General features: G+C 35.9%; 1 protein-coding gene across 1 annotated transcript; it reads right to left on the bottom strand.

Moving 5' to 3' along the window:
* Positions 1 to 182: 182 nt before the first annotated feature.
* On the bottom strand, positions 183 to 23,004 carry LOC121382628 (T-complex protein 1 subunit eta-like). The gene is made up of 12 exons (XM_041512158.1): positions 22,984 to 23,004; positions 14,540 to 14,693; positions 13,572 to 13,678; positions 12,840 to 12,965; positions 12,018 to 12,070; positions 8,259 to 8,430; positions 7,636 to 7,800; positions 5,080 to 5,213; positions 4,194 to 4,346; positions 2,253 to 2,404; positions 1,167 to 1,355; positions 183 to 820 (listed from the first exon to the last, which is right to left on the bottom strand). The coding sequence occupies exons 1-12, from the start codon at positions 22,984 to 22,986 to the stop codon at positions 606 to 608; spliced, it is 1,623 nt and encodes a 540-aa protein (XP_041368092.1). The 5' UTR covers positions 22,987 to 23,004; the 3' UTR covers positions 183 to 605.
* Positions 23,005 to 26,410: the final 3,406 nt, after the last annotated feature.

The following is a 26,410-nucleotide window of genomic DNA, read 5'->3' as shown; positions in this document are numbered from 1 at the left end:
TGGTTTACTGGATTTAAAAAAAAATATTTACCTGTAAACCAATTAAATAAATTGTAGATGGCCAAACATATTTTACAATGCCTAATAGAAAGGGTCAGAGCATTTTACAGTGAAGCAGGTCACAATGTACGATGACTCCACAAACAGTGGAAAAGGCTTTCAACAAAGTACAAAACAAAATGTCTCACTCAAATTTATTACAAAAGGTACGACAAATGCATGAAGCTGGGATGCAGTTCCCAATTAATTCCCTTCTAAATAGGAATTCTCAAGGATTTTGCAGGAGATCATTATTTTGCAGGGATTTTTTTAAATTTTAACCCCAGGGTGTTTTACAACAATAATGTAACAGAGTTGTCACATAAAAAAGAAAAGTGTAATTTAACACCAAGAATCTGACATGTTCAGTGTATGTTCAATTTTGTCTCTCGTCATTACAAGAACAATGCTCAACAGAATACCAAAAAACAAAACGTAAACATTAATTGATAGCCATACAAATTACATATATATTTGATAGTAAAGAAAAGTTAATCTGAAATATATTGCTCACTGTGAAAAGCTGTACAATATTTTAAGTTAACACAGAATGTCAGATAGTCCTTTTACATCGGTCGTCCTCTACCCCTTCCCTTGGGTGCATCTCCTTCAGCAGAGGATCTGGGATTGCGAATGGTTTCGTCGACCGATATGACTAAACACGTAGCCTCGCAAGCTGCAGTTAGGGCGTTGATTTTCACAACAGCTGGTTCCCAAACGAAAGCCTCAAAGTTGTCGGTGATGTCTTCCTTCAGTATATTCACACCTTGCCAAACTCCTCCTGAAATAATGAGAAAGCATTTTAATTTATTAAAGGAGCATTATCCAAGCTGCATAATGGTTAAAATTATTAATTTTGGTTACAAAATTACTCACTGTAATGTATGTAATTCACCTATAATGTTTGCTTTTGTTTTGAGAACAACTGATCTCTTTTTTTTTGTAGATATGCAAAGTTATTTTGGGTTTTTTTGCTTTCTAAAATTCTCGAGAAAATCACAATTTTTCTGCAGTAATAGCACATTATAATTTCAACATTCTAGAGTTAATTATACAAAGATTATGTATACAACAGATTAATCATAAATAGCTCCGAGATAAGCATCAGGATAATTAATGTTTCTAACCTTGTGCATGACTCTGCCGCAGTTTGTTCAAAATATTTGTTGCATCAAAGCCTGCATTGTCACAGAGCTGTCTTGGAATCACCTCGAGGGCTTTAGCAAAAGCCGCAATAAGTAGTTGTTCTTTTCCAGCTATTGTGTGAGAATAGTTTCTGAGGTATTTGCTTAGTTCCATTTCAATGGCGCCACCACCTGCAAAAAAAAAAAAAACCCATCTTTTAAATGCATGGTACTGAGAAAACAAATGGTTTAGCATCTTAACAGTGTCAATATGTATGCCATGCCATCAGGTACTTTTTTTTCAATATTTCGTTTAAAAGAAAATTTGTTTAGCAATACCCAAGCACATTTAAATAACAGCTATTTGGTGTCTAACATATTATTTTTTCAACATTGTTGAAATTTGGAGAAAGAGCAAACCCACTCCTACCACAATAAATTCTACTATTCATCACTGAGCTACATCCAGCCTATTCTTTATTTAGTAATTAGTGATGTACTTTTATTATCCATATGGTTCAACATAACCGAGGTAATAATAATCATACGAAGCACACGTGTAATAACAAGTGTAATGACAATTTTGGGAAGCGACGTCGTAACTTGACGTTGCTTCTCCAGTCCTAACTCAGACTGTGCATTTGAAATAAGACGTCATTTCGTCGCCGCCTTCTAGTTGTGGCTGAAACATTTTGAGTTGGGTCTTGTTATTAATAAAGAAATCAACAATAATAATATGGATAATGAAGAAATTATTACTCGCGTGAGAGTCGTACTGATTTTACAAAACTTGTGTCAGGATTCATATGTATTACCATCGCTCTCGCTCGGGCAATATAGAAATCCTGACACTCGTTTCGTAAAATCAGTACGACACACGAGCTCATATAATATATATTACATGCTTCCCCCCCACCCCCTTTAATTTTTGGTTCTTGGTTTTTTCATGAAGTACATGGGTTGTTTTTTTTCCCCTTATGACATGGCATGCATATTGTTCTCTTTTTTTTTTTTCATGAAGTACAAAGTTTAATTATTATTGAAAAAACAAAACAAGATCACACTCATCCAATTTTAAATGCTAGTTACCTGCTACAACGGAATCGTTCTTCAGAGCTCTCCTGACAATCATGATGGCGTCATGCAGTGACCGCTCTGTCTCGTCCATGAACTGCTCAGCCCCACCGCGAAGGATCAGTGTGCACGTCTTGGCCCTCGTACAACCCTTGAAGATGTTAAACCTGTCAAGGAGAATAATAAAAATTTCTGTTACATTCATCACAACATAACATCATTCCATTGGTCCAGACAGCAACAGGAGTTTGTTAATTTTTCGATCAATGTAAAAATTACTAGTCAGGGAACGTCATATTTGATGACATCATTTTATATGGGCAAGTTGTCTTATTGAGCATTAATGTTTATGGAACAAAAATAATTTGAAATAAAGTATGAACTTTTAGTGTTATTATTAGCAAATATGATTCAAATTTAATTATAAATATTGTCTGTTATTTCTTTTACGTTCATCTGGGTATGAACAAAACAAAAAAATTCACAAACTGATGTGAGAACGGCTTCGCCGATTCAGTGTGCAGATGATTGTTTTTGTTCATACCCCGATGAACGTAAAAGAAATAACGGACAATCCGTAAATACACATCAGATCATTCCAACAGTGAATGTTTCAAATGAGACGGTGAAAATGTGAAGGAGAAACCGTAGGTTGAATTTATAAAGCCTATTGTACATCTTAAAATGCATGTAACTAAATACAAAGTTTGTTTTGTTTACCGACACCACTAGAGCACATTGATTAATTAATCATCAATGACCAGAGATTCAAACGTTTAGTAATTCTGACTCGTAGTCATCAAAGGAAACGCGCTACCTTTTTCCTAACGCAGCAAGGGATTTTTTTATATGCATTTTCCCACAGACAGGAAAGCATATACCACAGCCGTTGACCAGTTATGGTGCACTGGTTGGAATGAGAAAAGTAACTAAATACATTTACAATGCTTAAGCACCTGTTTTAAAAAAACAGGCTTCATAAATTTGGCTTTGTATTTATATTTACACGCCAGTGCTAGTACTATAATCAAACATACGTAATTACAATAAAACTAGTGACATTTTTGCGGTTTATTAAAATTAATTGCATTTTTTAATGCTAGAACATTGAAAGCTTTTACAGAAGAGATTTATTCATGTATACTTTTCAGAACAAAACACCAGACAGTCACCAGTATTGATGGCTTAGTAATTAAAGAAAGAAATGTTTTATTTAACGACGCACACTCAACACATTTTATTTACAATTATATGGCATCAGACATATGGTAAGGACCACACAGATTTTGAGAGGAAATCCACTGTCGCCACTACATGGGCTACTCTTTCCGATTAGCAGCAAGGGATCCCACAGGCAGGATAGCACAAACCATGGCCTTTGTTAAACCAGTTATGGATCACTGGTCGGTGCAAGTGGTTTACACCTACCCACTGAGCCTTGCGGAGCAATCACTCAGGCTTTGGAGTCAGTATCTGGATTAAAAATCCCATGCCTCAACTGGGCTTCGAAACCAGTACCTACCAGCCGTTAGGCCGATGGCCTAACCACGACGCCACCGAGGCCAGTACTTAGTAATTAGGCCATTCACTTTAAGGTTGGTAGAAAAAGAAGCTATTTTGAATATGTAGAAAATAAAATTAATCAACATTAGACAAATGTATTAGCAAAGATATAATATATATGTTAAGGAGAAAAGGCAGGTACACAAACGTGGAATTGTTATGAAATAATACATTTACAGCAGTTATTTTGAATACTATGTTTAATTAGAGAGAGAGAGAGAGAGAGAGAGAGAGAGAGAGAGAGAGAGAGAGAGAGAGAAGAGAGAAGAAAAGCACTACAGATTAACATTACACAATGTTAATGGCAAAAATATACTGTTTAAGTAATAAGTAATATCGGGGAAAATAGGAATGAAAGCAAACTATCACAAGATCTTTAACTACTGAGCTAACCTCTCTCCGCCGACTTGCGACTCTTCAAACAAAATGCAGGTTCCTAGGACCTCGTCTTTAAGCTGCTGGACAGTCGTCTGTATAGACCCACCACATGCCTTCATCGTTCTCTTCAGATCTTCATCAGGAACACGGCCAGCACAGAACATGTCTCTGGAAAGAAAATTACACAAACCGACTGTTACAAAAAGGTCACCATATACAACACTAGAATTCCACATAATTAAACATCTTGTTTATGATAAAAAAAAAAAAATTTGATGCACTGTGATGAACATCCATAGGTTTACTATGAACCAAGTTTCACTCACCAAGGACTTCGTGAGAAACTAAATATGATATGAAACTTTAAGGTTAATCTTTAAAGCAAAAGTTAATGCCACCGCCATTACCAGAAAAATAAGGCAAGACAAAAAGGACTTCTTAAATTCATTATTAATAATTTAAAGTAGCATTAACTTCATGGATAGCTTAATTACAGGGAGAATCCACTGTTGTTAATAGTGTATTTAATTACCAATGAAGGAAGGAAATGGTTTAGTTAATGACACACTCAACACATTTTATTTAAGGCTATATGGCATCGGACATATGGTTAAGGACCACACAGATATTAAGGGAAAGGAAAGGAAATGTTTTGTTTAACGACACACTCAACACATTTTATTCACGGTTATATGGTGTCGGACATATGGTTAAGGACCACATATATTGAGGGAGGAAACCCACTATCGCCACTTCATAAGCTACTGTTTTCAATTAGCAACAAGGGATCTTTCATATACACCATCCTATAGACAGGATAGCATATACCATGGTCTTTGATGTACCAGTCGTGGTGCACTAATGAAGGCAAGATTTTGTCTTACTAAATAAAGGTCCATACCTGTCAGCAAAATACTGAGTTGCTACATCTCCAATAGGCAGCTTGGAAAGGACCACCTTGGCTCCACTTTTATGTATTTTATCAAGTTTATCATACAGGATTTTCCACTCGGCATCCACAATTGACTGATATTCCTAGAATTTAAAAAATATATATATTAAGACAAGAAGCTTAACAAAACAATTCTCTGACAATCTTAAGTTTATGAATCCAGGGCTTGCGTTGTCAGTAGGCAAATTAGCCATTGGCTAATTTTTACAAAAAATGGCTAATAAAATTTGCAAGTGGCTAAAATTTTGGCTAAGCCATTTTCTATCTTCTGATGTGAACAAACTGTTACATAATCTATCCGACACCTCAAGCATAATACCAAATATTCAGTTAGCGTAATAGCGATCTCGCGACCAGTAACGAGAAACTGTTATCCAGAATACAGCGTAGGCCTAATGAAGTTTGCTTATTTTAATAATCACTGTTATTAATTTTAACGGCATGCATTCAACATGTATGAAATCAAATTCTGTAACTTGTTATTTTAACTTTGTAAAGTCTTTGAAGCAAAGTAATAAAAATAGACCGACAATGCGTGTCAATTTGAATACACATGCCAGTTCAAGGCCGAAAGACATGTAGGCTATCCAAAGGTCTGAGTTCAGCCAGACCGAGCAAAAACAAAACGTTCGCCAGACTGGTTCATGCGCTTTACGTTAAACCAAATGGACACGACAGACACCAATCAAATGGTTCACGAACGTTAGGAAGAACGTTCGTTGGATGAACTGAGAACAGCTCTCGGCATGAATATACATCACGCTTCAGAGTCAGCTGACGCCCACGTGTCAAGAGACATCGTTGCGGACATTAAACAATACGATTACACATGAGTAAATCTTGATGTAAATTTGTAAAAAAACCAATAGTTGTTCGCATCAGTGAATACCTAACCGCAGTTTCGGTTATTTCTTTTTCTTTGTCAATTTCGTACCCATGGTCGAGAGCATGCATGCAGATCGTGATCGCAGGAAATGAACATGCGGTATTTATACAAATTGCAGTTAGACGTACACTGAATAAAATTAGTTTACAATAATTATATTTGTTAGATATAGAATTTGTAAGACTGAGGTGAAATTTAATAATAAGTTAGCTGGATTTTAAAACCACTGTAAATTGTTTTTGTTTTTTTTGTTTTTTTAAATCACAAGCATTTAACACAACGCTGAAATCAACAGCAGCAACATGGCGTAAATTATGAAATTGTTGGGGGTGGGGAATTGATGGGTTACTTTAAAAAAAAGTAAAAAAAAAGCAATTCAAACTAACAAAGATATCTATTTCAAGAAATAATGAGCTCTATAGTTTAAAAAAAAAAAAAAAAAAAAAAAAAAAAAAGCTCTCAAATTTTTATTTGGGGAAAAAAGGGAAGAAAACAAACACACCTCCATAAACATCCCCCCCCCCCCCCCCATATTTCTGTATGTTTGTTAATTTAACGTCATAAATCTTAGAAGTGGGGGGTGGGTGTATGGGGTACTGGCTTCCAATTCGGAAGATAATGCATCACCCCCCCCCACACACACACACACACACATCGCTGAAAAATCAAAGTAATATATTAACTGCCCCATCTCCCATTGCTGTCTTCGATTTTGCTCGGTAATACGATTTTGTTATTCAGATTTAATCCAATTTATACACAAGTAGCTGAAAAAGATGCATTTTCATATTCATATATAAATACTCCATACAGTACTAGGTAAAACAATTTTGGTTAAATCATTTTCAATATGGCTAATAAAAATTCCATTTGGCTAATATTTTGGCTACAGGTATTTTTAATCCAAGTTGAGCCCTGGAATCACCATTTTCTTTTGAAATATTTATAAATGTGTGAATATTACAAACTATGCAACTAACAAACTTGTGTTTCATTTTAAGGTATTTGTGCTTGTTATTTAAAAGAAGTCCAAACTGGCTGGGTTATCCTGGGAACAGAGATCTCTGCCTGAATATCTAAACAGGTGTTAATGTTTACTGAGGAGATGACATACAGGGATGTGAGAAGGGCTGGAACAAAAAAGCTTACTGTGGCCGGGGTCCAGGGGCCACTCATGGGCCCCTGAAGGAAAATTGTTGTTTGCAACCCCTGGAACTGCCAAAAATTGCATTGAATGCTAACAAATCTGAATTGGTTATAACTTATAATATAAGGCACACATCATAAACTTGAAACCATGAAAACATGCAAATGAACCTTGTGTGGTCAACAGTATTGAACATCATATTTTGTGTTTTTTGTAGACAAAATGGAAAAGCGCATTTACGCGTAGCTCTCCCATCCCTGGACATAGTAGTCCTACACTACCGCAAGAGTTGTCTGTCCATCATAAGACATGAATAAAAACACAAATGTAATTTAGTATATTTTAACATATTTAAAGATCAGATGCAATATTGCTTCTCCAAAACCAGATTTAGAGGATATTAAGTGGCTTAAGTTTTTCCTCATAATCTGCACTCCATCAAACGAAGAGGATGTAAAAGTAACTTTCATACCTCAACAGTATCCACTCTGATTTCCGCATTATCCTTTTCAGCTTTTAGCTCTAGTTCGACATTCAGGAGTGCAATTTTGGGATTATCATACTTCTTCCTCTGCATCTCAAAACCTGCGTAACTGAAAGTCTTTTTAAACGCCACGCCAGCCACTAGGAAGGAATCCTGTTGAATGCAACAGTGTATTGTTAAAAACCAAATAAGGAAGGTACAAACAAAAAAAAAAATGGCTTTAAAGTGTTAAAAATTATGCCATAGGAGGTACATTTGAGTTTAATTTCTGGCATAATTTGTATTTCTGCTTAAGTATTCCTAATGCACTCCAAATGGTACTGAACGTTTTAACTGCCGACACGGTTCTGTCAAGGTTCTTTGAATCATCAAATCAAAGGTCATCTGAAAGGTGGGTTATATACGTGGGATTATCATAAGCTCCTGCTAAAAATTCCATGCAGTAAATGAAATAATTTTGTAAACTTCCAACTTTTAAGCAATCACTGGTCAATCAATTAATCTTTCAGAAAGTTAAGTTTTGTAATCAATAACAATGCACTATCAGACCAATGGTCATTGTGTAAATCACAAACTAGTCTACAACATCAGCTAACTACATTATAACAAACCTCGAGAGCTCCACCCTGTACTTTCTTGATTCCTATCATGTTCAAGGGAAGCAATTCATCAAGTGACATGACAGCATCACAAACCATGTTGGCGAAGAATCCTTTCTGAGAGGCCACCAACTTGGAACTAAGAGCAGTTGCTGCACACTTCTCTAGCAATTTCCTCTGTTCCCTGAAAAACAAGGACAGGACTTAATACCAGACATGTTCTCAGTTCAATTAGCTACTACCAGCAACATTTAGTTTTCATAATTCAATAAAGAAAATATTTGAATCATGATGTTACACTATTTATTTTTGTTGGAGACAATATTTAAATCATGTTATCCTGTGTTTTTTCCTTCTTCTTCTTTTTATATTTTTTGTTGTGTTTAGGTCTCTGTAACTTATGTTAAAACTGGGTTAAGAGTTTAAAAAAACTAAACTATTCTCCGATCAGATTTCAAGCACAGATTTATTTCCCCCAATAGCACAAGACATCAGTTGTGAGGCACTACAATAACCCTGTGTTTACCCATGACCTAATACGCCTTACGGCCTAATTACACTGGAGAGCGGCAACGGAGAGCAGCAACCAGAAAGCGATAAACCGTGCGGTTTTTTTTAATTACATACAGCGCGGGAAACCATGTGGTGTTTTTTGGTTTTTGGGTTTTTGGGGGAATTTTGGTAGTTTTTAACATAAATAATAGTAACTTGGTAATTTTTGCACGTAAACCATCATGACGAAGGCTAGAAAATGTAAAGATGGGGGAAGATGTTATTTCTGCTATTGTTGGCGAGAAGACAGACGTGTGCTTGGAAAAAAACATGAAAAATTTGGGTGCACGAGACCTTGCAAAAAAGGAATGAATTAGGTGAATTCCAGAAAATAGTATGTGAACTGAGTTCATATCAAGATCGTTTCTTCGCCTACTTCCAAATATCCCATGGTCAGTTTGCACAGGTTTTAGAACTAGTGAAGAACAACATCACAAAAAAAAAGACTACAAATTGGAGAAAACCAATAAGCAATACTCAAAGTTAGCACAATATTAGGTCCTAAAAATAAAAAGCCCCTTTCCCTTGGAGACATAATGCGTATGACCTGATATTTGTGTGTATGTACATGCCTGTACTGCAGGGACGGTTTTGTTTAGGGAATGGGTGCATCATTTCAGAAACATCAAGTCAACCAAGATATTACATGCCACCAACCACCACTACCCACCACTAACATTAACAATAAATATATTTGTGGTACCGTATATCTTCGCCTGTAAGTCGATCTCGGCTATAAGTCGAGTCCCTAATTTCAAGCCCTGAAAACGTATTTTTTTATTGACCCGTTTATAAGTCGACCCATGAAAAACTACTTATAAATATTGAAATATTTCCTATTTTCAGCACATGAGAACAATAATATTTGAACAAAAGAAAATTATTTTACAAACTTCGGTTTTCACGTTTTGTACATCGCAATATGATCAGACTATTCCAATCAAACTATCATTATTACATAGCATCAAAACGAAATATTCTCTTAGTAGAGAGTGAAAGCTGTTTGACTGTTACTGTATAGTACTGTACAGATGGTTTTGTGCACAGACAACAACTTTATTTATAAACACTGACCACAGATCACTACGATAAAACTGAAAGTATCACGTTTTTCCGCCATATTAATACATGTAAGGAGGATAACTCTGGAAAGTACACTGGTTTTTGTACCAAATGATGTGCGTCCCTATTGCTCTAGATAAGTGAACTGCAGAGATCAGTCTATTTTAAGGGAAAGCTTAGTAATATTCATGAAGTTAATCACCGCCAAAACATTGTTTGAACAACCATTAATGCCAGTGACCAGATTTCAAAATAAACTCAGGCAACAGGTAGTTAGTATTGTTTACATTTTTACTATTAGTTATGACTGTTAATTTAACTAAGTGGACTGTTGTCTTGGCATGTGAGTGAGATCGTACGCCTTTTCGCATAACCAAAACCGTTCTAATGCCCAAAAAAAATAGGTTATAAAAAATAAATGTGTCAAATTAACATATTTGAGTATAAATACATGGCATACTTCAACAATAAAACTTGTAAAATAATCCCCAAAACAGTAATATTTTTTGGTGAAATTTTTTTACCCTCTTATAAGTCGACCCCCCAAGTTATAAAATAATTTTTGGGTGAAAAAAATTCGACTTATAGGCAAGATATACGGTATTCCTTCGATAAACACTGGATTTTTTCGGAACACCGATTGGCTGCAAACATAATTTTACTGCACGGCATTTTAGAAAAATCCGTTCGAGTTCTATCTGAAGAGGTTTAATGCTGTACTTCTCCGCGTTCAGTGTAACTGGATCCATTGAAAAAGCTCTAGTTCTATTTTTTTAACGCATGGTTTTCCATTACCACTCTCCAACGTAATTAGGCTTTTAGACAGACATCTTTATCCAAGCTATAACCCACCCTCAGTGGATGTCATTATTACAAATGTAACCAACACAGCTTAAACAAAAGCCATATGATAATGGTGGATTTTTGGCCTTATTATTAATAATTTTGAATGATGATTTCCTTTTCCCTCCTCATTATATCTGATAAAATTTGTTTTGCCTTTCAGCAACACACCCCTCTACACTAAAAACTTGTTATTTATTCTTCTCTTAAAAAAAAGAACAATTCACACACATTTATAATGAAAACAAACAAATAAAACTGGTGATATCCTAACAACCATAAATCTTTAAAGCTGTACATCCCTAGTTCCATCCAGCGAAAATAAATTATAATTTCAGTTAATCTACAAACCTGTAACACACTTAGATCACGTTTTTATTAAATGGAGTGAAAAAGCAGGTTTTATATCGATATATACCATGGGAATCCCCATGTCCCAATTGCTTGAAATAATTTTGAAAGTTAGTATTCTGATGTCACCGGTAGATGTCGCTCGAAGCACAAAAATGCCTACATCACGACAAATTTCACAGAGTGCGCACAGACTTGGTGTGCGTTCCTTTCACCTCTCCTGGACATGTTCCAACTGTTCTGTCCTGGACAGCGAAGGAATGAGTTTGGAACAAGAAGTTACTTTACGAACATGGGTGCTTCTGTTTAGGAAGTGGCTGCTGCAGCAATCATGATACTTGAATGGGAATAAGACGACAATCACCATGTTGACTATACTACAGTGTTTAAAATAATATGTTTGAAGGTTGTATCCCCTCTCCAGATATCGTAAGACGTAGGAAAATTATTGGTTTTAAGGGTTTGTAACGTTTTGTATTGAGATACTTACTTGTCTGAACTTTATTGTTAATGAAAATGTTCACGAACTGTGAAGAAAAATCTCACAAATGAACAAGCAAACGACAAAAATCGGATGTTGATTGGGCGAACCGTGCACGAGAAAACAAACCGAACCAAAATGATAACGGTCACGTGGTATACCAACGTTTGACACTGAAATGGGAATATCCCTTCTAAAAATAGATTTGACCTTGTCTGCTCAACGTTTTTTTCTCAAGGCACGTGGCTTTTTAAGAAATACAAAAAAATTATTTTGTGGTATTACAAACACCAGGATTACCAGGATTACCAAAAAACACTTCAGGTGAATGGAAATGTATATTCTAAATAATAAACGGTAAGTAAAGTGCAATTTTATTTGTGAAAAAATGCGTTTAATAGCGAAAAAAAACGGCGTAATGGTTAACAACTATGGCATGTCCCTTTAAAATATATACATACATCTTAAACTACAAAACTTACTTTATATCACCTTTTTTAGTCTTCATTGAAATTTCTTTCATTTTCTCCACTGCCTGAAGAAAATAAAGAGTCCTGTTTGTTAGTTATCAAGCACATGCATTTCAAATTTACAGTGACCAAAGGCAAAAAATACTAGTAATAATTTAACATTCATGTGCAAGGTTTCGAGGGCAACCAATCAGTGGTTAAAAAGTTACTATTTGGAGCAAGACAACAGGCAAGTCTATTAGAATCTGCTACTATTGAGTACACATGCAGCATGTGTTTTCACATAACAGTAACCACAAATAAAACTAACACCATAAACTCTCAGTTGATGGAACACTTTAAAATAAAGTTCATGGACATGCATATCTGGCTTGACAACGAATGAATGTTTAACGACACCCCAGCATGAACAATACACCGGCTATTGGGTGTCAAACTAAGGTAAATGCATCAATGATATGAAGATCAATATAAATATTCAAAAGTTCACATAAAACAGTGAAAATTTCTGAAAAATATATAAATATCACAGGTAATTGGTTTGACAGGTGTGAAAGTGTAATAATGTGTTGTCAATAAACATGTTAACAAAATATTTTTAATTAAAAGAACAATCCTAAAAGTTACGCTTTTTGCAACATTCAATGGTAGGGGTTAATAACGGTTAATAACTATACCTTTGAATTACAGAGGATTAACTTCATGCAAATCAACTATCATCAATTTGTTAAATTCATCAAAAAGAATCAAATTCTTCTAACTTACTGTTGTCTTATATAGCTAGAATTCACACATCTTTAAGTTGATTAAGTTTCGATATATGAATTTGCCTACCAAAAACAAGGCTTTCCTGAAAGCGCGGATGATGACCTGTGGGTGAACCCCTTCCTCAATGTACGGCTTGGCCTGTTTCAGGAACTCTCCCGCCAGCAAAGTCACACTTGTTGTGCCGTCACCAACCTGAAAAAAAAACAATCATCAAAACTATACAGATGCTGTAACGAGGAAATGTGAAGAAAAATAGTCAACATATGACCTACAGTACAAGACAAAGCACATTTAATACATCAGTTGCAACCAGGGAACTAAAAATGGGTTCAATCATAAGAATTCATTTGCCAATCTTCAAACCTAAAGTAGATATCATTTCTTAAAATAAACCAACCGTAATCCTTAATAAGTTAATCTAGTAAACTAATTGAATTATTTATGTGACAATTATCAATGAACTATCAAAAAATGTTCATATTACATCTATTGTGCTTTACACTGATGTACGATTTCATTAAGACATAAAAAAAAAAAAATTATGTTTTTATTTGTCATCAGATTTTTGCATCGACTAAACATTGCCAATGGTGGAAGAAGAAGTTTATTTGGCTTAACGACATCACTGGAGCACACTGATTAATTAATCATCTTGCCAATGGTGGAAGTGATTTGTTAGTGTGTTATCTTATCTACATCAGTAATAAAATGATGTTCAATTACTTATTAAATTTTCTCATTATTGGTAGAATGTTGCTAAAAAAAGACTGGGGGGGAGGGAGTTATCTACATACACACCTCGGCATCTTGAGATTTCGCAATGTCTACAAGAGTTCTTGCAGCAGGATGAATAACATCTAGATTCTTCAAAATCGTAGCACCATCATTGGATATTGTTGCTTTTCCTGAACAAAAAAGAAAGGAATTTTTATGTTGCAGCTTAAAAAAATATAATAATAGTTTTAAAAAACAACAACAAAAAAACCCTGTTGGAAACCATATTTTTTTAATCAATTCCATTTTACTTTTTAAACTTTACAAAACTGTTACATCTTATGCTTGATGCCCTAATTAAATCAGCAACCAGTCTAGAAATAAGTCCATAGACTTCTATAAGCCAGAACTTCAAAAAATATATTTTATTAGTCTATAAACATAATATCCCAGTTAACTACAAGAGAAATGTGTACAGCATTAAGATATTAAATCTGCTTATGTATGGTCATCAGTGATGACAGAAATGGAGGCATTAGTTAATTAATAGCAGTGTTCGAGATTAAAAATTTGGGACAGTATCCCAGCTGGATACTAACATTTCAAAATCTGGTATCCCACCTGAGAATTTAGTATTCCACTTAAATGAATATCATAAATAACATTGTAACAAACTTGGACAACACTTTTCATTCCCAGTCTATTGCAATGCCGCAATTGCAGAATTCATGAAATATGCAATCAAACGGAATGTATTTTTGAATAATACTAACACAAATTAATATTTAGCAGTAATATATAAGAGATTCTGACATTATTAATGAATCAATATCTCAAATAAAATTTGAAAGGAGGAAACAATCAACAAAAACAATAGCATTAGCAGTGAATTGGGTGAGATATTGTTATGGCATAGCATTAGACTAGGTACGAGCTCGACAGTAAATGACGACTTTCATTGTTTAGCGAAAAAAAAACCCGCAGGATTAAAAAAACATTTTCCTTGTGTAAAAACATTAAGTTTTGAAATACACGTGTACATGTATATTTACCACGAGCATCCACAATGAGCTTGTCCATTCCACGTGGACCGAGAGTTGTGCGGACTGCATCCGAGATGGCCTGGCAAGCACTGATGTTGCTGATAATCTGGGGAATTCCCTGAGAGGAATCAGTTCCCTCTTTCAGCAAAATGATAGGAGCTTGCTAAAATTAAAACAGTAAAAAAAAATTAATTAAATTTCCAATTATCAAACACTGAAAATACGAACTTGTATTGATACCACATAAATTCACATGCTAAGTCTGGGTTTCTGCCTGAGAGTAAACAGGTAGGGCACCATACCCAAATTTTTTTACAGATTTTTTTTTTTTAAAGTTAACCTTTGGACAAAATTAATTACTTTTTATTATTACTGTATGATTTTCTTAATCCTAACCCTAAACTTAACCCATTTTCTTTTCTTTAATCCCCACATACTCCCAGTTGACTGTGGTTGCATTCAATTCTGTAGTGCCATACCCTAAAAATTTCTTTCTGGCAGAAACACTAAGTAGAGATAAAAATTACTCTCACTGAACAAGTCTCAGGGGAGTGATAGCTCACCTTAAACACAAGATCTTAATGCCAATATTCTTGAATAAAACTAACATTTAAACTTAACTTAAAGGAAACATGTCACGTAAACCATATTTGGCACCAACCATGTACAATTAATTATAAATTGAATCACCTAAAAAAAAAAATTATTAAAAATTAATTACTTAAAATATCTCCATAAAAGAACCCCAGATACGAGCTCTTAGCGGAAATTGCCGATCTTTAATGAGCAGGGCAATCACGAGGTCCGTGACGTCAGAGACGCGTCGCTTGATCTGAAAGCCTTACACTTAAAAGCATTAGTCCGTACCACTCATAAAGAATCTAAGACTTGCACAGCTTACCAAAACAATGAGTGTTCGTTCGCAAAACGTTTTGCCGTATCAATATGAGCTGTTAGTAAATGAAGAAAGACACACATTTACTTACAACAGTGATACTGAAGAAAAAACGGATAGCGAGTCGGAGGGTGGAGAAACTGATGGTGCCAGACCAGACCGGTCGACCAATTTACAGCCCGGAGCCCGAAAGCAACCCGGAGACAAAACCAAAACTCGGATGCTAATGCCGAGGTGTATACTGTTCATATTTAGCATAAAGATACACCTCGATATGATGTATTTAAATATGTAAAAAATATAAATGTAGGACAAACATTTTTGGGGTTTTTTTTAAAGAAAATATCGCATTTTTTATGTTCGGGCTGTACATAATGAAATCTGTATGCACAGTGTAAACAAACGCTCTAATTTACGACAAGGCGCTTCACTTTCATTAACCTGGCTTGTGAAACAACATAAATGACTTGAGAGTATAATCAACTTTTAAACTAAATATATTTCTATTTGCATCAATAGAACGAAATGGGGTTATAGTATTTTTCTCTCATAAAAAAAGTAGCATATTATTAGGCCTATTGGTAGGGTGCGTTAGAGTAAAAACGACCACTCACGATACCCAAGTGATAATTTTGTTTTCTTTGGTACTACGTAATTGGTCAGTTTTGTAATTTTAGATGGGGAAAGTCTACTTAATCAAGGGTTTTACAGCATTATTTACAGTAATGAAGCAGGGCAGCTGATAATGTCCATTAACATTGTACTATAGTTGCGACAGGTTACGCCACAATACCCTGTGATCTTAAAAAAAACTGGCACGTATTTTGTACGTATGTCTAGACCGTGGTAATCACTTACCTGGTCGATACCCTGCAATATACACCTGCCAATCAGGAATCACATGTGCAGGCCACGGAAAGAAAGGACCAATTAACTAAAACAACACTCCGATTCTCAAGTCAGCCCGTGGATGAAACATAATAGTTATTTCGACACCGACAGTAGTGGTTTATTTTGTATTGAACTTCGTGTTGCTTTTGGGGCTTCGGGCGATGAGGAACGTTTTTGTGACGTATTCCGCCCGAAGATTAAAAACATTATTTAAAATTATTATTGTTTTCTACACGTTTTTTTAAAAACATATTTAAATACATCGTACTGAGATGTATCCTCATGCCAAATCCCATGTTTGTATATGCCATATTTAATTACTTATTGACGTTTCCTTCTTCGGACGGTGAATACAGATTTTGTTATGTAGGCCTACAGGCCTAACATGAAAAATCTTTTTTTTCCCCCAAAAATAAATAAATAAAAAATTCTACATTTTTGTTTTAACATATATAAATACATCATGCTGAGGTGTATCTTTGTGCCAAATATGTACAATGTACACCTCGGCATTCGCAACCGAGTACTGTTTTTGTCTCCGGGTAACGTTCGGGCTCCGGGCTGTAAATAGGCTGACACCAAAGTACTATGCGGTGTTGGTGTCCAATCTTTTCTTTTGCAATAAAATACACGCGTCTTTCTTCGGATACAATCCTTTGGAAAACCATAAAAAGACAATACCGATCGTTTAAACTGTTTATTTTTACACCCAAAGGCCGCGCAGTACGGCATTGTTGGACTGAAAAGATCGTAAGCCCCTTACTCCATATATAAACAGTTAACAACAATGGAAGAGTACAGCGGCTCTGACGTCACTTCCCTTTTTTTCCGAACGCTCACGAAGAAATATGCATAAATCGTACTTTGATACTGATGAGCGTAATTTCTTCATTTTAAGTTAACTACACGTATTTTATTGTTATAAAGTAATTTTTATATTATTTTTATATTATTTTTCTTTTAAAATGAGCTATAATATGGTCACGTGTCATGTTTCCTTTAACACAAATATGCATAACATAAATTTTGTTTTTACATTTACAGTTGTTATTCAATATGTAACAGATTATGCAGGAAATTCCAAACCTGGCAATAGTACACTTTGCTATGCTAATCTGGAAAATAACATTCTAGTGTCATCTCATTCAATGCAAATTCCAAAACTAAATGAATAAATTAAGTTTATATCTACTCAAACCACATGATCATAATCTTTCAAAACATGAAAATTTGTTCAATACATTAGTTTCTTTTAAAAATGACTGGTTGTAAATTGCTTTTGCTGGTCAATTGATACCATCAAGTGTTCTCGCTGCTCCATTTAAGGGATTGATCAGTCTGCACACTGGATATCAAAAAGTTTGTTTTGCTTAATGACACCACTAGAGCACATTGATTAATTAATCATCGGCTATTGCATGTCAAATATTTGGGGATTGTGACAGTCATCAGAGGAAACCCACCACATTTTTCCTAATGCAGAAAGGGATCTTTTATATGCACTTTACCAAGACAGGAAAGCACATACCTGTGATTCAAGCACCTCATGTGAGTGCTCAACAGACTGAGCTAAATCCCACTCCCACTGAACATCAAAGAAAACGAAAGTGCAACTGATGAAACATTTCAGTAGCTTTTTACGAAATTTAACTGTATTTTTAACAGCCTCTATAGGGTCCCATACCAGTATCCATTTGTTGTATATACACACAATAAAAGGTTTTGAGCAATGAAAACATTTTATTTTTATCATTTCTGCAATCTCAGACTGAAAAAAACACAAAATTTATTTGGCACCAAATTTGTTACATGATCAAAATGGTCATCATCTCTTTTGTGTCCACAGAATCTCATCTGATAGTTTGTCCTCGATTGCAGATTTATTTGGTTGTAACCGATGATTCTTACTTCCTGTCATTTGTTTATTCAGCAATTCCTATTAAAATATTAGACAGAGTTCAACAAATCCACTAGCCCAACTCCCGTGGCTAGTGTTTTTTAAGTTCGGGCTAATGAGAAATGCAAAACCACTAGCCCACATGGCTAGTGGTTTCCCACTCCCTCTCCTTATCGCTCGATCATGGGTTTTTTGTGGTGTTTTTCTTTTTCTCTCGGCTGAAATTTCGTTTAATAAATTTGACTGACGTTTGTCATCGAATAATATTAACAACGCTATCAGTATATAATAATAATCCACTTGAACTAGGTCTGCAAACTGCAGTAACATGCTTTCTCTACATCGTCAGAGTTACAGCATGCATTGTTTACTTTCCCTCTCAAGTTTCTGGCACAGGAAATAAGTCCAATGACATGTGCGTTTTGATTGCTTGGACACATCACGTGGTAGTTAATCTCGCACGTGTTTTAGGCTAAGAACTTGGAAATAACCAATCGCGACGACAGTCAGTCGAGTAAACCCCAGTCATGCTTTGAATTTCAGTGTTTGTTTTATTTACCTATTGTTTTCTAATTTAACACTTCACTTACATTTTACAATTTACTTTAATGGTAACCGCACATGCAATGATTCGGCTTGGCCTATTACGTGTAGCGGTTGCGTCACAGCTGCCAATACAAGATAATACCTTTTTTGTTCATCAATTAACAATGGATTAGATGTCGCCGTTATATTCTTTTGACATCGGTCTGACACGGGATGATGCCCTGTATTTGAGCAATTGGCATCACCGTTCCTGGCGACATAAATAGTAGGCCCTAAATGTATAACCCACTACCAAATACACTGAACCATCTATTACTGTGTGTTACACTGTCGTACCCTCATTTAAATTTAATTATTTTGATAGTGGGTTTAGATACCAATCATGAGCTCAATTATTTTTCCCCGGGGGTGGGCAAAAGCGAAAACGGACAATGACGATGGATCACACTTGACAAAAGATCAAACGTACAACACGACAAAACTGAAAGTTACAACATAATTTAAGTGTTTGTTTTATTTTACTGTTATACTTGTAAACGTGTAATCATACAAAAATTAGATAAAAATCCAGTTATAATTGATCAAGAATTTGGGCTAGTGCTTTCTCTTGGTGGGCTAGAGGTTTCACAAACCCACTAGCCCTGTGGCTAGTGACTTTTCAAAATATTTGTCATACTCTGTATTAGAAACTTTTTATTTTGTTAGGGATATCACTCACAGCTGATAAAAATAATGGAAGTAGTAGTATTCATCATTAAAATTGTTCATCTTGGGTACCAAATAACATATACACCACCTTTACAAAAACCATGTTACCGTATATCTTCGCCTGCAAGTCGATCTCGGCTATAAGTCGAGTCCCTAATTTCAAGCCCTGAAAACTTATTTTTTAATTGACCCGTTTATAAGTCGACCCATGAAAAACAACTTATAAATATTGAAGTATTTTATATTTTCTGCACATGAGAACAATAATGTACAATATTTGAAAAGAAAATTATTTTACAAACTTCGGTTTTCACCTTTTGTACATCGCAATATGAATATAATATATTCCAATCAAACTACATAGCATCATTAGTAGATAGTGAAAGCTGTTCGACTGTTACCGTATGGCACTGTACAGCATGGTTTTGTGCACAGACAATAACTTTATTTATAAACACTGACAACAGATTACTACAATAAAACTTAAAGTACATGTATCATCGGTTAATCACACGTTTTGCCGCCATATTAATACATGTAAGGAGGACAACTCTGGAAAGTACACTGGTTTTTGTACCAAATGGTGTGTGTCCCTACTGCTCTAGTGAACTGCAGAGATCAGTCTAAGATATTTTAAGGGAAAGCTCAGTAATATTCATGAAGTTAATCACCAACAAAACACTGTTTGAACAACCATTAATGCCAGTGACCAGATTTCAAAATAAACTCAGGCAACAGGTAGTTAGTATTGTTTACATTTTTGCTATTAGTGACGACTGTTATTTTAACTAAGTGGACTGTTGTCTTGGCATGTGAATAAGATTGCACGCCTTTTCGCATAACTAAAACCGTTCTAATGCCGCCCAAAAATAGGTTATAAAAAATAAATGTGTCAAATTAACATATATGATAATAAATAATTTTTGGGTGAAAAAAATTTGACTTATAGGCGAAGATATACGGTATTCCACATTAGGGGATCACTTTAAAATTTTTAAATTATTTTTCAGATATCTTGAAGGAATGAATGTTTAACGATACCCCAGCACGAAAAATACATCGGCTATTGGGTGTCGCACTATGCTGACATCTTGAAGTCTTTATTAAAATATTAAAATTTTAATCAGTTCACCAAAACGAATGCCCGTGAATGTCAGACCGACAATAGATGAGTCAGCTTGAACATCGTACCAACTTTTTTGTTCCAGATACTGATGGGCAAAATATGAGGTAGGCCTTTCCACAAAGTCTACAAACACACAATGATATACAGAAACCAAGATTTCTTCTCTTTTTTTTTGGGGGGGGGGGGGGGGGGGGGGAGAGAGGTTAGAGGATAAGGGGGGGAGGCATCACACCTGCCCCGCCCCCTTTAATTTGCATCCAGAGAGAGCACTGACCATGGTCATTTCATACTTAATTTGGCCATTTTGTACCATGGTCGGAAAGATATCAGGTCGTTTCGCCCTTATTCCCGATCAACCCGTGTCGTTTTGCCCCATACCAGGTCGTTTCGACCTCTTTACAGCGTCATTGCAAATCAGATATAGGTTATCCATTTGTAACCCTTTATCAACCATAAACACAATTTATATGTATATGTTATTATGTGCAATATTTTAAAGAATCCCTCCCCTCAAACCATCCCAGTTCCTATGGGCCTGATGTATTTTGTGCTTTTTTAAAACGATTTTGTGAGAATATACTCGTTCTGGGTACAAACTGAAAGTTCCCCTTAGAAAATCACATACAGATGTAATCCTTATTACGTTCAACGGTTGTTAGATCAAGTCATATCCTTTTACCCCCCTTGTAGAATATTCCATAAAAAGTCAAAATGGCAGCCGGCACAAAATTACATGCTTTTTGTCCTATGAGATCTCAGCTAAGTCGATACAGGTGACATGGTTATCATCTAGTATGTGGAATCCGTGTCATTGTAATTGTTTTTTCCAAGATTTTTGTCTGGACAAAATGTGGATAAAATCTAACGAAAAATAAAGGTAGGAGCAATTTATTGTAGTTGTCAACATTTTGTTTCGGACTTTACGTTCAAGTCTACAACCTTGTTGCCCATTAGGTGACTATTACGACAAAATTATGGGTAAAATTATTTTTTATATACCTAATTTTGAATACTAATACCACCCTCAATACAATAGGGGCGAAACGACTCATAATGGAGGACAAAACGACTCGGGGCGAGTGGGAATAAGGGCGAAACGACTCAGGGTCGAATAGGAATAAGGGTGAAAAGACCCGGATTCGTCGGAAAGAGTTGCACTCATGCAGGAAACTGCTAGGTAGCACCAGTTTAGTACTCATTGTAACTTGTGTAGAAATTGGTCTTTGCCAGGACAGGCAAATAATCGCTCCCTCGGTATAATATCCGCCCGCACCCCCTTAACAATATTTGTTAGAATTAGTGTAAGTTTAGGGTTAGGGTTAGGGTTAGTTATATACAATACCTTTTTAAACATTTTGTTCTATAAAAGCAACATAATATTTATATTTCGTAATCCAGTATCACTAAGTTTTGCCATTGAAAAATTAGACATTTTGACTATTCTTTGTAAAATTTCCTCCAATACGGTGCTTTTATTGGTGCTTTTGGTAGAAATATAGCACAGAAGACACAATGAAGCATTATGGGACTAAAGGTTTGGTTTATTGCGTAAACACTCGGTTCATTCCATCAAAATACACGCTATGAGATTTAAAACCATTAAAATGCAGTCTCACTTGTTGATACACTGCGTGGCCGAGTGGATACAGTGCTCGGCTACAGTCCCGATGGTCTGGAGTTCGAATCCAGACCCTAGCACTTGATATCACCAATTCAATACCCCAAATGGGGGGTGCAGGCGGAAATCTTTCCGCTCCCTCTCCCCTCCATAAAAATTTGTTTTAGGATAATGACAAATTGATCGCCTTGCAATAAATATCTTTATGCATTTTATTTAAAACGTCCTTTGATTGCTAGCACTATTTCACGAGAGTGATCTTCAGCTCACTTTGATTTAGGTCATCATGATGGTTGGTAATAATAATAAAACGGTAGCTATTTCAAAGCAACTGTGTATAAACATTGATATATTTTACTATTTTAGAACCGAATGCCTATAATCACCGGCGAAACGAGAGTTCCTGCCAGTTCACTGTCCTGGTCTTTCTACCCTACAAAATGGATGGTATGAAATGACTTAGGGGGGGAATTCTGCCATCAGTTAAATTACAAATGGATTAAGTATATACTTCTAGTTTTCGGATCGTTTTGGTTGTGTTTTGACATTGTTTGTTTAAAAATGGTTATGGGAATCGCATTGAATGTGTTGACAGTTGCTACGCTACATCATTCACAATTATGTGATGTTGGCGAGGCTTGCTTTAAAAATACATCATTATTCCGATTTAAACAGAATCATAGAATATATTTATTTTTACTATTATTTAATTACATATAAATTCGCAGTTAGATTGATTAGATTGAAAATCTTATCACATTTCACCACTCACCATTTTGTCGGAATAGTTCTTTCTAGAAATTCCAAAAAGGGAGATCACTCATACAGATTTTCAATTTGTGTATTTCTAGTCGTGACACCCGGACCAGGCCCCGTGCTTATAAACCTTAGTCTAGGCTTTAATAAAGAAAGAAAGAAATGTTTTTATTTAACGACGCACTCAACACATTTTATTTACGGTTATATGGCGTCAGACATATGGTTAAGGACCACACAGATTTTGAGAGAAAACCCTCCTGTCACGGGGATTCTATAATACCCGTAACTGAATGAAACACGATTGTCCAAATATCTCTCCTAACTGTATAGCTATTAGATCTCTCTGTAACGGGTAGTTCAAAACCGCTTTGGCTCGTCTAGGTATGATCAGAGATACGATCTTATATAAAGTATATATTATTATAGCACGTTTAGTTCACTAGAAAACACAACAAAAACACAATACACTTTGGAATCTGTATTAACCTACGCAGACCAATGTACTGCCGCAGTAGTTAATTAATAACAACAATAATAACAACCCAGGAACTGATCACTTAATTAGTTAATCTCTAGGTGTCTAGTTTACACAATATACTAATCACTTCACCGTGACACAACACCCACACGTGTGATAATCGAGAAACGCTAACATACACACGTGTAATAATGGAGAATCGCTTCCAGGGGAACTTAATTAATAAAGGAATTACAGCTCTATTCCTAACTGGTTAATTTTTAATTAACCCTAACTACTCATTCAGTAACCTTGTAACACAGAATTAATACTGGTACCTATCACAATAAAGCAATAACCTACAGTTTACCTAGGTCTTCTAGGATGACTGGCTAAGCTTTATATTACCAAATACTCGTATAATGTTAATACAAAAAGTCTACGATTTACTTCGTCAGATGACCGAAGACACTGTCTAAAGAATATTGGTATAATACAGTATTAAACTATTTAAAGTCACATCAATCACATCAAGGTTATACAACAGAGCAGAAATAATATATTTACCAAAGTCCGGACGGACAACGTTCCCCCAGGATACCTTCCTATCGTTCTCCTCGATATCTCTAAACCCTAGCTATTTATTCAAAACGCTCAGAGACAGCGAATATCGCCTGGGGGTACAACGCGGTACCTCACCTATCATCTGATATTCCACCTCTCCCAGAGTCGGTATATTTTTCTCTGATCGTCAGACTGGCTGTCGCCAAACCGCGAACAGTCCCCTGGCCATAAACAGCACTACCGGAGATATTACGTAACTACTAGCCACATGGCTCCGCACCTGGGCTGGGTGTGTATTAGAAGTACAGCTCGATGACCGTCGCGCAAAGGTATTACGTAACAAGTTGCCCACCTGGGCTAAGTGCAATGAAACTGCACACGGCCTTCTAAAACAATTAATATCGCCACAGGCGAAAACAAATTAAGAGCATGTTCCGTCAGACCCGCTGTCGCCACTACATAGGGCGATGGGCTACTCTTTCCGATTAGCAGCAAGGGATCTTTTATTTGCGCTTCCCACAGGCAGGATAGCACAAACCATGGCCTTTGTTGAACCAGTTATGGATCACTGGTCGGTACAAGTGGTTTACACCTACCCATTGAGCCTTGAGGAGCACTCACTCAGGGTTTGGAGTCGGTATCTGGATTTAAAATCCCATGCCTCGACTGGGATCCGAACCCAGTACCTACCAGCCTGTAGACCGATGGCCTAACCACGACGCCACCGAGGCCGGTTGATTTTAATAAAGTCCAGACTTTAACGTCATGGCAACGCCATTCAAATAAAGTCTAGACTTTAAGTTTTATAAGCACGGGCCCAGAGCATGCGCGTGTCCAGGACGAATCATAGTCACTTCTTACCCAAGTCATATCGTACCATCCATTTCGTACCATGCTGCCTGGTCATTTCGTACCCTAGTCATTTCGTACCTTGGTCATTTCGTACCATTGCAAAAAGTCATTTCGTACCCAAGTCATTTCGTACCATTGTGAAAAGTCATTTCGTACCCCAATCATTTCGTACCCTAGTCATTTCATTCCAGTATATAGAAAACGAATTGACTATAGCATAAAAGCAGTGGGTTTTGTTTTAAAACTTTATTTTGACACTTTGAAAACCAGAACACGTTGTTGTGCAGCATATCGTTATTGATACCCATAATACCTGTCAACTGTTATTTCCATTTTACCTGACAAGAGCCGTATATGGTATTTACTACTAACTGCCAACTTCGATTTTGTGTGAAATGGCTCCAGATAATTAGTCAAAAACAACAAAACAATATAATGGACCAAGAAAATATTATTTATTTATTAGGTCTTCTTTTCAAACTTGCTTATTTGCATCTTATTTGTGAAATAAACAATAACAGCCATTAAAACATTAACTACCTTACTGATTGCCAAATTAGCCAATTGCTAATGTTTATACAAAGTGGCAATAATTTTTAGTCTTTTGCTGATAAAATATCCCTTAAATTAACCACAAATTTGTAATTTAATGTTATTTTGTAAAAGACATTACCGGGGTGATTGTTATAAATTGTTATATTATATGGTACGATATGACTTTCAGTTATGGTACAAAATAACCAAGGTACGAAATGACTAGGGTACGAACTGACTTTTTGCAATGGTACGAAATGACCATGGTACGAAATGACCAAGGTACGAAATGACTTTTTGCAATGGTACGAAATGACCAGGGTACGAAACGAACAAATTATGTACGAAATGACCATGGTACGAAGTGACTAGCAACCGTCTAGGACATTGTACCTGGGTGAGGGTGAGGGTGAAGGTGGGGTCTAAACTGTAACATGCGAGTTTCTAGGGGGTACGGGTAATACTGTAAACTCGCCTGTCGAAGTATAGAAAAAGAGATACCGTAAATAATTGAATAAAATAATATTTTTCCTTCCCACAGGGAATGTCTTTTTTTCATACTATGGAATTTACTATAAGCTATTTATTTCCGAGCGGATTGTTTTCTAAATTGTGCACAAAAATAGTATTTTCTTATTTCCAAAACACTTTTTACTTTTTTTCTTACATCAAAAGAAACAAAAATTATTTGCATTTTTTGTTGTTGGAGAATGGGACCGACTATATAGGCTATGTGCCCCTATAGTCTTCTAATTTTATTATGGGCAGGACATAGTCCAGTGCTAAAGCACTCGCTTGATGCACGGTCGGTCTAGGATCGATCCCCATCAGTGGGCCCATTGGGCTATTTCTCGTTCCAGCCAGTGCACTACAACTGGTATATCAAAAGCTGTGGTATGTGCTATTCTGTCAGTGGGAAGGTGCATATAGAAGATCCCTTGCCGCCGATCGAAAAGAGCCCACACTGACCACGCATCGAACGAGTGCTGTACCACTGGGCTATGTCCCGCCCCTTGGTCAGTTCTGCGTTTAT

Source organism: Gigantopelta aegis, chromosome 10 (genome assembly GCF_016097555.1).
Source record: "Gigantopelta aegis isolate Gae_Host chromosome 10, Gae_host_genome, whole genome shotgun sequence".
NCBI lineage: Eukaryota > Metazoa > Mollusca > Gastropoda > Neomphalida > Peltospiridae > Gigantopelta > Gigantopelta aegis.
The sequence above is the reverse complement of the archived record's forward strand: the minus strand, read 5'-3'. Positions and strand labels throughout refer to the sequence as shown.